The sequence below is a fragment of the Fusarium proliferatum genome (genome assembly GCF_900067095.1).
Source record: "Fusarium proliferatum ET1 genome assembly, contig: FPRO_scaffold001, whole genome shotgun sequence".
NCBI lineage: Eukaryota > Fungi > Ascomycota > Sordariomycetes > Hypocreales > Nectriaceae > Fusarium > Fusarium proliferatum.
In genome coordinates this window covers 5,217,154-5,233,499 of record NW_022194790.1, presented here as the reverse complement: position 1 = coordinate 5,233,499, position 16,346 = coordinate 5,217,154, and the positions used below count along the sequence as shown (strand labels likewise).

Below are 16,346 nucleotides of genomic sequence, written 5' to 3'. Positions count from 1 at the left end.
AATTAATGGAGGTGTTGTGCAATTCCCCCCCGTAAATGGAGCACCCTGTTTAGGGAGTTAGTTGAGGCCACCTTCACCAGAAAGAAGGGGACGCGGTGCTATGATTTTCCGGTGGCGTTAGAGAGAGCTCCAGCCTCTTTCTAACGTTAGTTAGTTCAGGGACCATAGGGAATAGCTCTCTCCACATTATGAGCTGTAAGCTCCACCACTACAGACAGTACAAGCTACCTAACCCTCAGGGAGCAAGAAAATACCAGACCTTAAAATAAGATGTCGAAATAAACCAAGTAAAAGGTATCCTAAATTCAAACTAAATTTAGGCTCAATTTACGTTAACTTACCTAAGTCTTTTTATCAGTTAGGGGTCGAGGTCCTGAATTTTCTTTCCTCCCCTAGCTAACTTAGCGACCATGCGATAGGTAGTTTGCCAATTCAAGTCAAGCTTCAAAAGGAAAACATGTGATTTATCCAATTCCAACAAGAAAAAGCCACCATCGTTGATATTGTTTTTTTTGGGTGTTAAGAAATTTTACAATTTAGTGAGACTATGTATGGGAGAGATGGCTGTAGCCTCTACACCTGTCGATCCTATCATTTGGTCAGGCGGATTGGATATCAACGACAAACGCTCTCTTGCTCGCTTCCGAGTCCGCTCGCAGACTCGATATGAATGTATCAGGGGGTGGTGTATAATCAAAAAAAAATAACAACAACGACAAGATGAAGAATAAGAAGCGGTAGCAAAGACAGAAACCATAAGACAAAGGGAATCAAGATAACAAAAAACATTCCACGCATCGCTGGCGCGTCATCCATACACTCCACTTGTCCAGTACCTCCTCCAGCTCTATCATCCCCAGGAGATGGTAAGACGGGTTTTTGGCTCTTCTTGTGAAACTGCCTGTTGCTTCAGCCCAGCCCAGCGTATACTACACAACATCCTACCCATCCATCCTCTCCGTCCCTGGAGATGAAGAGCCCCTGATATGTGTCCCGTTGCCTCTCCTGATGCTGATCCATCTTTTGTGCTTCGAATCTGTGAGATGTAATGGTAAAGCCTGCTTCAAAAGGCCTCTGTGCTGATGCCGACCAAAGACCGCCAGGTATCTTTTGTATAAAAGGAAGTTGGAGCGTAATGGTAAGGTCCGTTTCGTTTCGTTTCGTGCCACCCGCTCAATTATGTATGATTAGACAATAGTACATCTACACCAGGAAACGAAAGCTCTCAACCAAACGCCTTCCGCTATGATGGCAACTCTGCAGATCAAGGGTTGTAGTTCGAATCGTTGAAAAGTGTTTTTGACAAAGTAAAAAAAGTTATTTTATGAAAGGTTCATGCTTCAGAGAGTGACGTCGAGGACAAGGCTGACGTCGGCCACGTTGGGGCCTGCCAAGTCTTCGAGAACGGGTATCAGGTCTAGTAGCTCGTTGTCGTGCGCATCAGAGAACCAACTGCTGATCGGGACGGCGTGCTGTGGGTGGAAGATGTATGAGGTGGGCGAGTTGTCAATGATGATGGTATCCTTTAGGTCACGTCCGACTTGGGACAGGTCCTTGACATAGTTTCCTTGATGGTTGTAGCAACTCTCACGGAATAGTCTATGATGGACGACCTTGTGAATGTCGAGCTGGTCCAATAACGGGTCTCCATACTGCATGTTGTTAGTTTGCTCATTCATCATCCGTGATTGGGCTGACTCACCTTGGAAACAGATGCTGTAAAGACAACAACTTCGTAGAGCTCACCGACTCGCTTCATGAATTCGTCGACACCGGGTCGCTTGATCACGTAGACATTGTGGTAGTTGCCCTCAATCTCGACAGGGATTGTGAAATCGGCCTGATGTAAGATCTGCATGATAATTAGCGCATATCCTATGATCCACCTTTACTCGAAGCATACCTTGAAAGAACTGTGGACAAGAGTCTCATCAAGGTCGAGAACAAGACACTTTCGACCCTTGTGCTCCGGTGCAATGGGAGGCAATAACCACTTCTGAGGCTCGGGTGCTGATGGGCCAGCGTCTGTGAATTGGCTGGGTGCCACGACAGCTGGACCAGGACCTGGGGGTGGGGGAGGAGGTGGTATCGTCCTTTGAGTTGGGGCTTCGACTGCAGGGGCCAATGGTGCCTCGTCTGGCTCTTCAGTGGCAGCATCTTGCATGTTCACATCACCGTCATTAGCCGCCTTGTCTGCCACCTTTGGCTCCTCTTCTGTGGGCGTCGGCTTGGGAGGCTCCACTGTAACTGCAGGAGGAATCGATTGCTTCGATTCCCTGTTGGCTTGCTCTGTCGCTGTGGTTTCGTTGTTGGCCGAGCCTGACGAGGTAGCCTCGTCCTTTGGCTCTGGTGCAGATACGGTTGTTTGAGGTTCTCTCTGGGAGGCTGGCCTGGGCTGTTCCTGGGGAGTGTTGGTTCGCGACCTTGCGGAAGTTGGGCGCGGAGGTAGGACGTCAAGCTTGTGCACGTTTTCGTTGTTATCTTCGTTTCCAGCTGGGCCCTCGGGGGTACCACAACATCCAAGAAAAGCCAACAGGCCACCACGGCTCTTCTTCTTCTGGGCGGGGGCAACAGGAGAGTTTGGCTGAGTGTTTGCAGCAGTGTTTGTGGGTTCAGTCTCGCCGCCTGTCCTGTTGCTTGAAGTGCTTCCATTCCGTCGTCGCGCACGGAGGCTACCTTTGGAGTCTTTCGATCGACTGCCGATGCTGTTCCGGGGATCGCTGACTGTAGCCCCACTCAACCCCGTAGATGTTGGTGACGATTGGTTCCGCTGTGATGATGATCTTGATGGGACCTTGAGGAGACCACGACCTTTCTTGGAGCTCGCTCCCCCTTCTGATGATAATTGACCCTTGTTAGACATTTCAGCATCGGCAGAGTTCGCCTGGGGCTGAATTTCGTCGTTCGGGTTTGATTGTAGCTTGTCTGACATGTTTGCTATTATTCTGTAGAAATTGTCAGCTGGTATTTCTTTGTAACTTGGTGGAAAGGATCGTGAAGCAGGTCATTGTGAATAGAGACTGCTAATGGATCAGGAGTGCAGAGAAACGGGTTCCTGTGCCTGATGCAGCAAACAGTTTGTTCTATCACAACTGCTCCCTCCGCGCAACGAATTTGAGAACAAATTCTTGCTGAAGTCGTACTGTCCCATCGATCGCGCCGCTTCTTGGGCAGGCGCGCGAGAAATGATAGGTAACTCACGTCGTTGACCACGGCCAAACAAAACCAGCTTATTCTATAACCCCTAACTCTTTCAAATATGGCCTATCGAGGCCTAAAGCGCGACAAGAAACGAAGCAGTTCGGAACGGCGAGTATGAAACAGTCGACGGGGTATACAGGCGTAGAGGAAAAGGGCGACGGTGGGAAATTACGGCGCGTTTGGGCCGAGGCAGGGGAGGCTGGAAGTCAAACGGCACCGAGAAATCGATTATGAAGCGAAGCTGTAAAATCGACCAAAAGGGTCGCGGAAGTGAACGAAGGAATGAATGAATTGTCCCAATCGTCGAGACGGCCGCAGAAGTCAGGAAACCTGATCGGGGGGTTGCGTCGGTCGGGGATGGAGCTCGCTCGGTGTGAATGAGGAAAGACGGAGGACGGGCGGAGGAGAGAGCCCAGTGGTGTCCGTACAGTAGGCAAGGCGAAAGCGGGCGGATCGGAGGCTGAAAAAAGACTTGGGCTGCTGGGCGCGCAAGCGAAATGATTGCCTTTAAGATGGAGCTGAATGAAGAGGAAATTGAGGTGGGAAATGGGGGAAAACAGAACAGAACCAGCCAGGTACAGCAGTTGCAATGCGCGCAGGGGGCTAGGTTGTCTTTACTTTCTCAGTCTCTCTTTTTCCTCCCTGGTCTGGTCTGGTCAGGATAGTTTATTACAGATGATGAGAAATGGAGAGTGGAAAAGGTCAAGGTTGGTGAAAGGCTGGCGGAGACGGCGGCGACTGCCAGCGACAGTGGGAAGATGTGCTGGAAGCCGGGGGTGCTATGCGCTGGAAACAGTGAGCAGCAGGGTCGCTGGGGATAGCGGAAGACTGTGAGCCTGTGAGATGTCTCTGAGAATGGCCGAACGGGATGGGGCTCCAATTGGACTTGACCGGGGTGGATTAGAGCAAGAAAACTGAGGGCTTCGATCAACAGCGACAGAAATATGCGAGTAAGCTACCACGCGATCTCTGAGCGTCTAAGTCGGTTTATTTCGATATCCTCTCTCAAAGCCTGAGGTTTTCTTGCTCCCAGTGGCTGGGGTGGGTTGGAGAGGGAGGTGTGAGTGGGGTATCACTCGAGATTAGCACTCCGGGAGCATCCTGTCTGGTAGGGGAGTATCGTATACTGTCTATCTCTGCTCCACTGGCACTGTATTCAGAGCACTATCAGCAGCAAGCAACACAGTCTCGAAACCCATATCTACAACACCTCACAATAGCGTGACAGAGCACCCCTTGTCTCTCATCTCCGCTAATAATGGTGCCCGCCAAGCTCATCTTAACCACCCTGTCCTATGGCTGGCTAAGGCCCGCACATGGCTTGGTGCGGCGCCTAAGGACCCTTGTCCTTGGTGGCTTTATACATGTTCCTACATTACTTTATGTCGACTCTGTCAAGTCGATGTGAGAGCTCAGAACATGAGACGTGAAGACTATACGGCACGAGTCAATCTGCAGAGGAGAGCCACAGCCGTCAGAAGCCATCTTCTAATCTGAATGCCCCTCGTAGACTAGCCGGATAATGCTCCGGTGAGAAGTTAGCAGACAACCAAGAGCATTTAGGTAGTTCCTCCAGTCCACCAACAAGGAATAGTGCCCTTTTCTCTAATAAACCCATGTCCTCGATCTCCCAACAGTGGGTTTTTCTTTAGCACTCTCACCAGAACAAAAAAAGGAGCTTAATTTCAAGTGCAGCATAAACAAACAGCTGAAAGGCCTCATTCGGATTGATGTTTTCGTTAACCAGGCAAGCCAGGCCCCAGCTTTCATCCCCGGCTTTTCAAGCTTCTTCCTTGTCTGTCCTGTTCCATCCATATCCTGATGGTGGTCTTGAGGCTGCGACCATGTAACTCACACCCGTGTGCTACATGACCACTGACGTACGGGATGAGATGCCTGATGCAAGCTCTTTGAATGTTTCCTCGTGGTATGCAACCACAAGCGAGGGTTATCGATGAGTCGATTATGGGTATTAGATCCGGTGAGTTTATTCTGCCCGTAAATGATGTTGCTGGGTTATAAGCAAGTGATACTATTCAGTCCATGCTCTGCCAACCTACCTAACCAGGCTCATTAGCTAGTACTTCGTACCTAGGTGTCATTGACTCGCTAGTGATTATGCACGGTCAGCAAGCTACGGGTAATGCAAACTCTTATCGATCCTTCTTTCACCGAGTTCCACGAATACCCGTCAACAATAACTTCTCATCTTTCATGCTCGCATTCTGCAGCTCAAGCTCCAAACCACAATTCCATGCTCTTTCACGACTGAGACACGAAAAAGAGACATGATCCCTGTCGGACCGGGAGCAATGCCCTTACCCGTGTGGTATGATTGGTCGCGTTGGCGCCCGGATCAGTGATGTCTCCATGCATCGTGGGCCCTTTGGCCTCGACCACTTGAGAGACCTACATACCCGCTGTGGCCGGTTACAGAGACCTCCTCTAGCTTGTGCTGGATGGACCCTTGCGTTCTGGTTAACTTCTGTCAATCGTCTTTCCATGAATCTTGTTTGCTGTGGCTTTGGCGAGCACGTTTTCTTGATTCGTACTCCGTACGCCATCCACTTATCATCAAGTGAGGCTTGTTAGTCGTTCCCTGAGTCGTCCCGATACCATATCACATTAATCATGTAAACTCCATCGACCCCAGAACTAGGCAAAGAAACGTCCAGGGCGCAGTTCACATGGCAACCCATTGAGCCCGAGGGACGTAACTGGAGTCAAGGATACCGTGTAACTGTACTAAATACCCACACTCTTCGTGGGTCGTGGAATGGGTTGAATACTCAACACTCCTTACGCATGATCCATTCAGCACGCTGAATCATGGCCTCAGCCCTCCAGGTACCACAATCAATGCGAGCAGTGTCTGTTACCATCTAAACAATATCAAGACTATGGGCTTATGTCTTTCCCGAGTGACGTTTCAGTTTTTCCCCTTCTATGACATCCATGCCCGTACAACATGGATATGATAGGAAACCTGTGAATCTAGGGTTATCTAGCATCTGAATCATAAAGTACAGTTAGACGAAGGTTTAACAGGCCCAAGTGTCATTCATCTATACCAATAAGCAACACAAAATATCACAGTACGCATCAGTCAATAGGCACTCAATATCCTGCACCCAGTCTATCGTAGAGCACATGCGAATCGTCAATTGATTTACCTGTATGCTGTAGGGTAGGTATGGACCCCTCTTTGTAGTAGATCGAACCAATCAAGAGCTTACTTCATTAACTGATGCTCCCCCATATTTCCCCAGCTTTTTGACCATCATGTGATTGGACACTGTGTCGTCATTCCCGCTCGCCGCATCCGTCGGCTGCAGCTTAGGTGAGGTCGCAGCAGGCGCAGACCGTCCCGTGTGCCACTTGCCTCGGATACCCGTATTTCACATGCTCATGACAACTTTTGATACAAGTCAGCCTCAACCATATTTGGACTCAGCAAAGATATTCATACAACCACGTTTTTTTAATCTTTGCCAGCGAAACCTTCACATTCCACGCGATACACTAATGGACACGTAAAGAAAGCGCATTTGAGCCTCGTAGAGACTCGAGGGTTGTGGGGAAGCTTCTCCAAACGACAATAGACGATATTCAACGTCATCACCAAACATTGCATCTCACTTCACCATCGGATACTGTCTCATATGGCCGCGCAATCAACGCTGCGGCATACTGCTGCCGAGGAGCAGCTAGCCGCCTTCCTTGACAAATGGACTGGCAAGATAAAGACAAGGTTGCGCGGAACGACTCGCACGACTCGTCTACTCGCGACATTGGCCCTTGCTATTTCAATTATCCTCGGAGGAGTCGGCGGGCGTCGATGGTGGAAGAATCGACGGCATGAGCGTGAACAGGGACGGAAACTTGTGCGCACAAACTCCTGGCTTCACAATAAGGACGGTTCGCGTACTATTTACGTCCCATACAAGGATGGCACATCAAAGGTGGTGATCAACACAACCAAACCGCTCACTTTCGACGCCCATCGCCGTTTGTTCTTGAACCCTCCTCGGGTATCTGGACTCCGGGAGGGAACTGTGCCAGCAGCGCAAACAAAACCAGGCCTCAATATTGCCTTCTTGCACCAATTCCTCAGTTTGATGAGCATCATGATCCCAAGATGGTCTAGCAAGGAAGCTGGACTACTTGTCAGTCATGGCGTATTCTTGATGCTAAGGACATATCTCTCACTTGTAGTCGCCCGTCTGGATGGTGAGATTGTACGTGATTTGGTGGCTGGAAACGGAAAGGCGTTCCTTTGGGGTATTCTCAAGGTAAGCACTCGACCTAGGATTGAAGCCATTATACTCACATGCCCCAGTGGTGCGGTCTTGGAGGGTTTGCTTCATATACGAATGCCATGATTAAGTTCCTGGAGTCGAAGGTTTCCATTGCCTTCCGTACGCGACTTACACGCTACATCCATGACCTTTACCTTAACGATAACCTCAACTACTACAAGCTGTCTAACCTCGACGGTGGCGTTGGCCAAAGTGCTGATCAGTTCATCACTCAAGATCTGACTCTGTTCTGTGCGGCTGCAGCCAACATCTACTCATCGCTCGGCAAACCTTTCGTCGACCTGTGCGTCTTCAATTACCAGCTTTACCGATCTCTGGGACCTCTTGCTCTCACTGGCCTAATGAGCAACTACTTCTTGACTGCCAGCATCCTCCGAAGACTTTCACCTCCATTTGGCAAGCTAAAGGCAGTCGAAGGTCGAAAAGAGGGTGACTTCCGAAGCTTACATGCCCGCTTGATTGCTAACGCTGAAGAGGTTGCATTTTATGGCGGTGCAGACACCGAGAAGACATTCTTGAACCGCGAGTTTAAGTCATTAAAGACTTGGATGGAGGGTATTTACATGCTGAAGATTCGCTACAACATTTTGGAAGACTTCATCCTCAAATATAGTTGGAGTGCTTACGGATATTTGCTGGCCTCGCTTCCCGTTTTCCTGCCACAGTGGGGTGGCGTTGGTGGCCGAGCTGAGATGGTTGAGAATGGTGTACGAGGAGGTCGAGAGCGCAACCGCATGAAGGATTTTATCACCAACAAGAGGCTTATGCTCTCACTTGCCGATGCAGGTGGTCGTATGATGTACTCTATTAAGGACCTTTCGGAACTGGCAGGCTATACTAGCCGTGTGTACACACTCATCTCGACATTGCACCGGGTACATGCCGATGCTTACCACGTTCGGGCCGGCCAAAGCGAACTCTACTCATTGTCAGATGTTTCAGGAACAATCCAGAAAGGATTTGACGGTGTTAGATTCGAGCATGTCCCAGTTGTGGCTCCTGGTCTATGGCCTCAGGGAGGCGAGGAGTTGCTCGAGTCATTGTCCATCATCGTGCGAAGAGGTGAACATCTATTGGTAAGTTAACTCATGACACAATAAGCCTGTACGATTGCTAACAACAACCAGATTTCTGGACCGAATGGCGTGGGTAAAACCGCTATTGCAAGAATCCTCGCCGGCTTATGGCCAGTCTACCGAGGCCTAGTCAGTCGCCCCAAGGATATCGGCCAGGACGGCATTATGTTCCTCCCCCAGCGACCATACCTGAGCCCCGGAACACTCCGTGATCAAGTCATCTATCCGGATGGTCATGTGGATATGAAGGAGAAGCGCAAGTCCGAGGATGACCTCAAAAGTGTCTTGGACGCTGCGCGACTCGGATACCTCCCTGACAGAGAGGGTGGATGGGATACGCGAAAGGAATGGAAGGATGTTCTCAGTGGAGGCGAGAAGCAGCGCATGGGTTTTGCCCGTGTGCTCTACCACGAGCCCCAATATGCGATTGTGGATGAGGGCACCAGCGCTGTTTCGAGCGATGTAGAAGGCCTGCTATACGAAACATGCAAGGAGAGAGGCATCAGTAAGTCATAGTGTGTTTCGAGTTCTGACGCGGCCATCAGACTAACATGCCACAGCACTCATCACCATCTCAACACGCGCATCCCTCAAGAAGTATCACACATACAACCTGGTCCTTGGTATGGGCGACCAGGGAGATGAGTGGGAATTTGAGCGAATAGGCACTGAGCGTGAGAAGATGCAGGTCGAGAAGGAGTTGCAAGACCTCCGTGAGCGACTGGAGCAAGTCGACGAGTGGAAGAAGCGCCGAGATGAGATCGAGACTGAGCTGGCAGCAGTCTGGACAGACCAGGGCGAGGTGCTAGAGGCTCCGACATATGCAGAGAAAGCAGCTGAGGGCCAGGAGTAAGCGAAGGGTGGATCGAAGGGCTGATTGATTGACGTAAGCAGAGAGGAATACCCCGAGGAGTTTAGATGATGGGATATTTTGTATGGCATGGAGTAGGCAGCGGGATTTGTGTATCTATTATTTCCAGGATCTACATAGACGAGGATCTATCATTACAGAAGAGTAGAAGTTGGCTGATGTGACGTTGGAGAGATGGGGCAAGGGATAGATTCAAGGGTTACTAAACGTCAGAGATAAACCACATTTGGATATATAGGACCATTTTTATCGTCGACCCTCAACGTGCAGGAGTGAGATGGAATTCTAGATCAAATAAAGATGATTGCAGATCCCTCCAGACTCGGCTACGAAACCAATATTTCCCAAGCCAAGCTTTACAGCTCCAACGCCACTTTTCCAGGGCCGACTCCAATCACGAGGCCGTAGCGACAGCACGAACTATTAACGGCGCTAGCAGCAGCAGCAGCAGCACAAGAGGAAAAACGCCTCCCTCGGATGAGGTCGATCCCGCGTGGGCGGGTCATTGAATTGTTAATTGAATTTCTCAACCGTCGTAGTTCGGAGAGGGGGAGGCAAAAAAATCAGGGCAGTCCGAGGAGCTGGAAATCGATAGTCTAGAGGAGGGATAGAGTCATCAATTGATAACTGAACCTCTTTCTTCTTCTTTTCAATCAATTCCTAGATATGTATCTGTGTATATGAAGTCGTCGAGAATATATCATCAAGAGAGAGCCTGATTGCGTTAACCGAAGTAGGCTGAGCTGAGCTGAGCTGAACTTAGGGAGGCTTGTATCTATTGCATGCAGATCAGCAAACACACACACACCCTCACATACTCACTCGCAGCCTGACATTTGAGTCTTTCTACTCTCTTTGTTACATCTTCTTCATCCTCCTCATCTTCAATCAGTTGAGACGATAGACGCTGATCATCGTCATCGCTCAACTCAGTTATACACTCTACTATCGTCAGCCACCAAACTATACCTCCAAGGACAACCTCAAAAATGAACAGAAACCACAACTACAGAACGGGCTCCTTCAGCTCAATCTCTCGTCCCTACCTCCCCTCAATCGACGAGAACGAAATCGCCTCTACACCTTCATCTCACAGTCCTCCAACACCTCCCCTTCGCATTCCCAGGAAATCACCCAGGCGCGCTGTTCGCAATAATGCAATTCCACCGGCGTATATACCACGAGGACGAGTATACTATGCCCCGCCCGTGGCGCACTATACCCCGCCGCCTAGCTACAGCTGCAACTACAGCTACAGCGATGCCAAGGGTAAATTCCTAGAGCATGAGTATTCTGAAGCTGGGAGCTATAGAGAGAGGAAGGTTTGTGGGCTTGATAAGCGCAGAGGATGTTGTTTATTGATTATTGCGCTCGTGGGCGTTACCATTGTTGCTGTTGCCTTGGGTATTGGGCTTTCGATAGGGCTGAAGGACGAGTAAGTTGAACATCCGAGACACTGATGAGTCTCACTAACACCATCTTCAGAGACACAGCACCAACGCAAGAGACTTCAACTTCAGAACCTCCCGCTGCATTCCCGGCTGGTTCTTTTGCTTTCAAAGCAGATCTTCAAAACACCACCACAGACTGTACCTCCAACCCTTCAACATGGCGCTGCTATCCTTATGAAAAGGGCTCATCAGCAACGTTCTTCTGGATAATCTCATCCAACAACGACTCCTCGTACAACATCTCATCCACAGAAAACCCCTTTGCACCATCCTTCACGAACTTGACTCTCAACGTTCTTGACAAGGATACATCCCAAGAGCGTCTCCAGTTTACTTTCTCAATGAACAAAACGGTCGTCCCAGATGATCAGCTCTCGTCGAGCAACCGTGCAGCAAAGTGTACGTTTGGCGATACGCTTTTCGAAGCTACGCTGTGGACGCAGCGGAAAAGAGGTGATGAGGCGGCTGGAAATACAAAGTTTGCGGCTTGGCCGGGCGATGTTGACGTTGTTCAGCGCAAGACATTTAATGGAGGATCACCAAATTGTGTGGATAGCGAGGGTGGTCAAGTGGGCGATGTCAAGTCAGAGTCTGGGGCGTGCGAGTGCCGCTATGCAAACTACGATATCAACTAGATTGCCTCTATCTGTATTTAAGCTGGATGAGTTAATGTTGGGACTTGGTTACGAGGAAATCAAGGTGGAAGGATATAGTAGGTTAGGAGTTAGTGATACCCAGGACCAACAAGTTCTATAATCAATTGTATTGGAAACGAAAAAGCAATGACACGCGAGAAACAAACCTATAGAAAAAAAATGGCCAAAATGAGGATTGAGGGACAGACCAGAAACACCATAAACAGTACAATTTTGCACCACCTGACACAATAGGCAGAATATCCATCGCGATAAACAAAACGAAAACAAGAGCACCCCTGCAAACCATTTCCCTATATATGAATTTAGTTCACGAAACAATACACGGGAAAACCATCTTTCTCGAGTTGCGATTCGAGATGTTGCGAACGAGTCAAAAGGTTGCGAAAAGCCACAGGCATATCCGGTAACACTTTCTCGACATACTCTGCTATAGCATCATGCTTCTGATGCGGCATTTTACGCGCTGCCTTCTTAGCTTTTGGAGGCTTCCTGCTGACCTTGCCTGACTTGACAGACTTCAGAGAAATGTCAGGTGTAACTTTTGTAGTAGATATTTGGGTTGCGCGCTTGAGATGTATGTTCCCCAAATTCTTACCTAGTGCAGAAGGAGTTACGTAATGTTGGCCCCTTCGTAGGTGAGGGAGAACATAAGGATGAGCTCCAGGCTGGACTTGAGGCTGCTGAGCTTGACGTTGGACTTGAGGCCGGGCTTGGGGTTGAACTTGGGGTTGGGGTCCAGGCCAGTGAGCTTGACGTTGGAATTGAGGCTGAACTTGAGGCCGGGCTTGGGGCTGCTGGGCTCGGGGCTGAACTCGATACTGGCCTTGGCGTTGACCATTATACTGGCCCTGACGCTGGCCCTGACGCTGGCCCTGACGCTGGCCCTGACGCTGGCCTTGACGTTGACCTTGACGTTGGCCTTGGGGCTGGGCTTGAGGCCGTTGGGCTTGAAGCTGAACTGGAGGTTGTTCTGGAGGCTCTGTTACATCAGGCTGAACCCTTCGTTGGTCAAATGGAGGCTTTCGTAAGTGAGGAGGAGTAGCACGAGGAGCTTGAAGAGGAGCTTGAAGAGGGGCAGGAGACTCATTTACATCAGGTTGGGCTCTTCGTTGGTCAAATGGAGGCTTTCGTAAGTGAGGAGGAGTAACACGAGGAGCTTGAGGCTGAACCTGAGGCGGGACTTGAGGCTGAACTGGAGGCTGGGCAGGAGGCTCCTTCATATTGGGTTGGGCCCTTCGTAAGTGAGGAGGAGTATTACGAGGAGCTTGGGGTTGATTCGGCGCGCCTTGGTTTCCAACTGCTTGCACCATGTGAGACGCGATTGCTAACCCTCCTTTCGCGGCAGAGGCTACCACGGCCTGCTTGACAGGATTCGGAGGTGGTGCTTGTGCAGGGATAGACCTTGGCGCTTGAGGTTCGAAGAGGGCTTTCCACCATTGATGAACAGACTCTGGGCCTTCATTATTGAAGCCCTGCTTCTTTCGGCCCAAAATATTCCTCAAAAGCTGGGTAATAAGGGGCCTATCTTTAGGCTTCTCGTGCAGACACCTCGTCACGATCTGCCGCAATTCCATGTCGATGTGCTGGAACTGTGGGGTCTGAAGTCTCCCTCCATGTGTCGGCTCGTTTGTCTCATCATGGTCAACAGCTTTGTAAGGGAACCTGCTGAACTCTCTCGTAATGATGGACTCCATCTTTCCATAACATTAGCGTTTTTCTCGAGTCAGTTCTGGCCAGGAAAACTTACAACTTTGGCAATAAGAAATATGTTGGTCCACATCCCAAAACGACCGGCTACCTCCATCCCCCCATCTTTTTCCAAATCTTCACCTCCAAAGAATTGTCTCAAGGTAGGCTCCGGTAAGCTGACACGAATACTATCCCAATCTCTACTGAATTGCTCCTAGAGTCTATTAGTGATGAATTCTACAATAATATTAGACCTGTCATCACATACCGGTGTCGCGGCATGAGGCTTAACAGGATCTCTCATGGACCAAATTTCGTCTTCGTTGTGGCTCTCCCAACACTGGTTCATTTTGTAGCTCCAGGCACCGAGATCATGGAGCTAAAGGAATCAAGTCAGCTCAGGTACAAAGGGCCAATGTCGTCGTTGTGCAGGCTCACCTTGAAAACAGGCTGATTAGGATGCGTAGCTGGATCATGACCCGCAAGAACTAGACACACGAGGTTAGCAGAAGGTCTTCTAGAGATGGTTGATAAACTCTTACCATTGAGAACTTCTAGATCGAGATGAACATCGTGCTCGATTTTCCACTCTCTTTCGACATGGTCGAGGAAGGCCAGTGCCTCGTCCCTATCAGATACTACGTCTTTCCACCAGGTTTCAAAACTGGAGTTGCCAGAGCTGTCGGATGGCCTATAAGCAATGGTTGCGAGAGCAAGTACAACTATCCAATAAAGTAAGTCGAAAAGGTAAGATACAATGCTTCGGGGCAAGATGGCTTACGGCATTCCCAAATTCCCCAGAGAACTTGGGCTGGGATCTGAACGTTTCTCGTAGCGACCGTTTGCATGATGTTGACCATGTCCCCGAACTTCATATACTCAAAGACAACACAACTTTGTTCTCCGGCCTTCCAATCTTTTCCAAGTCTGAGAGCACAGGCACCAATAGTGCCATTTTTCATCATACGGTTGCGTATATCCACCACTTCGCGATGTAAGTCGATAACCTGTGTCGTGTGTTGAGCACCGTCATACCGCAAGTGAAACTCGGCTTCTTTGTAAGGATCGAAAGAATTAGTCGAAGAGTCTATAGGTCTCTTGATCACGACCCTCCTGACAGACTTGTCCTCAAAAACGACGTCCCATAGTGTGACGTATCCGTGACCACCCTGGGCAAGAACCTTGATTAGCTTGAAATTCATGCCATTCCAACGTTTGTTTTCTATCATCTTTCGGGCATCTTGTGAAAGGGGGCCAAGTGGATCGTAGGGCGCGTCGCGCTTTGGAAAATCTGTGAAATGGTGGACAGTCTCTTGGCCTATGGGACGTTGATCCCAGGGGGAGACATATTGCCACAGGTGCTGTGGAAACGATTTCCAGTTAAAAAGGAAGACCTCCTCCTCGCCGCGAATCAGAGCTGATTGAACAGCAATAACGTTTCGCTTGCCTATCAAGCAGTCTCCGACCTCTTGATCGTCTTGCTCAAAGCCCAGGTTGACTGATGCGATTCGAATGTGTTGGGGATTCATGCTGGATAGACTGTGCCGAATTGAGTTTGATGTTATCGGAAGTGAGTATCACGCAGGGAAAGGCTGGAGGATTCGATGGTAATAAACTTGTTCGACTGAACAAAGACCCAAGGAGCTGCTGTTTGGGTCCCTCAAGACCGGAGTGTTTTGTGTTGGACATTGACCATTGATAGCCCCAACATCTGAAAGAAGCATCGAGGGCGACATTGTGAGAGAATCGAATCCGAAATTGGGTGTCTTTGGACAAAGAGGTGCGGTGGTTCCGTGATGGGTGGTGGTTTTGCAGTTTCTTTGTCCATCAGCCTGGTGACGCCCTGCATGTCAAGATAGTCCTATTTTGGTCGCCGGGAGCCATGATCACGGATGCGACTATGCGCAAGCTTGAAAGATCTCTTTGAAGCTGGAGAGGTGCTTGCTATGATTAAAGAGTCGAGTCTATTGTTGATGTAAGCTAGTCAGGACCATTTTGGAAGAGAGTAGTCTTTGTCGTATAACAATTGAGGTTATTCAGCATCAGCCTCTGACAATATTTTGGGCAAATTGGATCCATTGAGGTTGTCATGCTCTTGCTCGGCCCTGGGCATCCATTCTTTTTCCCCCATCATGGGACTTGCTCACTAGGTCGTCATGGATGATGGGTGTGCTGTAGGCAGGGGGTGTTTACAGAGCAACATTTAGAGTGGAGATTCGATGTGAGTGCCTGGAGATTACCCGCTACTGTGGGACGACGGGCAGCTCATCCGTGGGGCACTTGCCTTTAGGCTAAATTGATGGTTTCTTCCGGAAGGATAAGACCCTCAGAGGCTCTTCAAACTTCTTTTTAGTTATCATGATATGGGCATTCACCCGCGATAAATCCACATGACATGGACAATATCGTAGACTAGGGAACCTTGGAATTACGCCGAGCCGAGAGATATGGACCACGTCAGAGATTTTGGCAGAATAGAGTAGCAGAAGGGGGAGGTCATGCGGCGAAACGCCCGGAGTTAGGGGACCCTACGCCTATGTATGTTGGTATGTTTAACCTTGAAGATGGAAAGGAGTTGCTTCAGACTGGGTTTGCGCATCAATCACAGAAAGGAAAGATGCCTCAAGACACACCCGGACGAGTCAAAGTCGACTTGGCTTAGACGCGGCACTTGAAAATACTTTACAGAATAAACGCACAAATAGGCTGCTCACAAAGGCCAACTCTGAGACCAGGGGCACAAGTGTCATGAAACAGACAGAATCTGCGGCGCATGAAGACAATTGCTTTTGTGGTATAGATCCTGCTTCTTATTGCTCTTCATCTTCATCTGTCTCTCTCAACTGGGGTCTTGGTGTGGCTGGCCTAGTCCTAGATTTGCGGGGTGAAGCATCCATGCATGCCCTGGAATAGACGGAATAGACTGGACTGGATTGGTTCTCGAACGACTGACACATGTACTTCGGGGAGCTTCGGCCATTACTTTTAGTGTCCTTTTTTGTTTTCTTCTTTCTTTTGGCTGAAAGTTTTCATGATCAGATTTGTTTCACTGAAATATCCACTCGTCATATGTAGCATCT

At 49.3% G+C, this 16,346-nt stretch overlaps 4 protein-coding genes across 4 annotated transcripts; 2 read left to right on the top strand and 2 right to left on the bottom strand.

Moving 5' to 3' along the window:
* Positions 1-1,340: 1,340 nt before the first annotated feature.
* FPRO_00387 (uncharacterized protein) lies at positions 1,341-2,932 on the bottom strand (the record flags this gene model as incomplete). Its single annotated transcript, XM_031225447.1, has 3 exons — positions 1,341-1,652; positions 1,703-1,852; positions 1,904-2,932. 3 exons carry the CDS (start codon positions 2,930-2,932, stop codon positions 1,341-1,343), a joined length of 1,491 nt encoding a protein of 496 aa, XP_031076083.1.
* Positions 2,933-6,863: 3,931 nt separating this feature from the next.
* On the top strand, positions 6,864-9,449 carry FPRO_00388 (uncharacterized protein; the record flags this gene model as incomplete). Its single annotated transcript, XM_031225446.1, has 4 exons — positions 6,864-7,493; positions 7,541-8,596; positions 8,648-9,101; positions 9,157-9,449. 4 exons carry the CDS (start codon positions 6,864-6,866, stop codon positions 9,447-9,449), a joined length of 2,433 nt encoding a protein of 810 aa, XP_031076082.1.
* Positions 9,450-10,456: 1,007 nt separating this feature from the next.
* On the top strand, positions 10,457-11,553 carry FPRO_00389 (uncharacterized protein; the record flags this gene model as incomplete). The annotated part of the gene is made up of 2 exons (XM_031225445.1): positions 10,457-10,902; positions 10,953-11,553. 2 exons carry the CDS (start codon positions 10,457-10,459, stop codon positions 11,551-11,553), a joined length of 1,047 nt encoding a protein of 348 aa, XP_031076081.1.
* Positions 11,554-12,187: 634 nt separating this feature from the next.
* FPRO_00390 (uncharacterized protein) lies at positions 12,188-14,795 on the bottom strand (the record flags this gene model as incomplete). Its single annotated transcript, XM_031225444.1, has 7 exons — positions 12,188-12,556; positions 12,669-13,271; positions 13,325-13,480; positions 13,535-13,645; positions 13,705-13,754; positions 13,809-13,988; positions 14,048-14,795. 7 exons carry the CDS (start codon positions 14,793-14,795, stop codon positions 12,188-12,190), a joined length of 2,217 nt encoding a protein of 738 aa, XP_031076080.1.
* Positions 14,796-16,346: the final 1,551 nt, after the last annotated feature.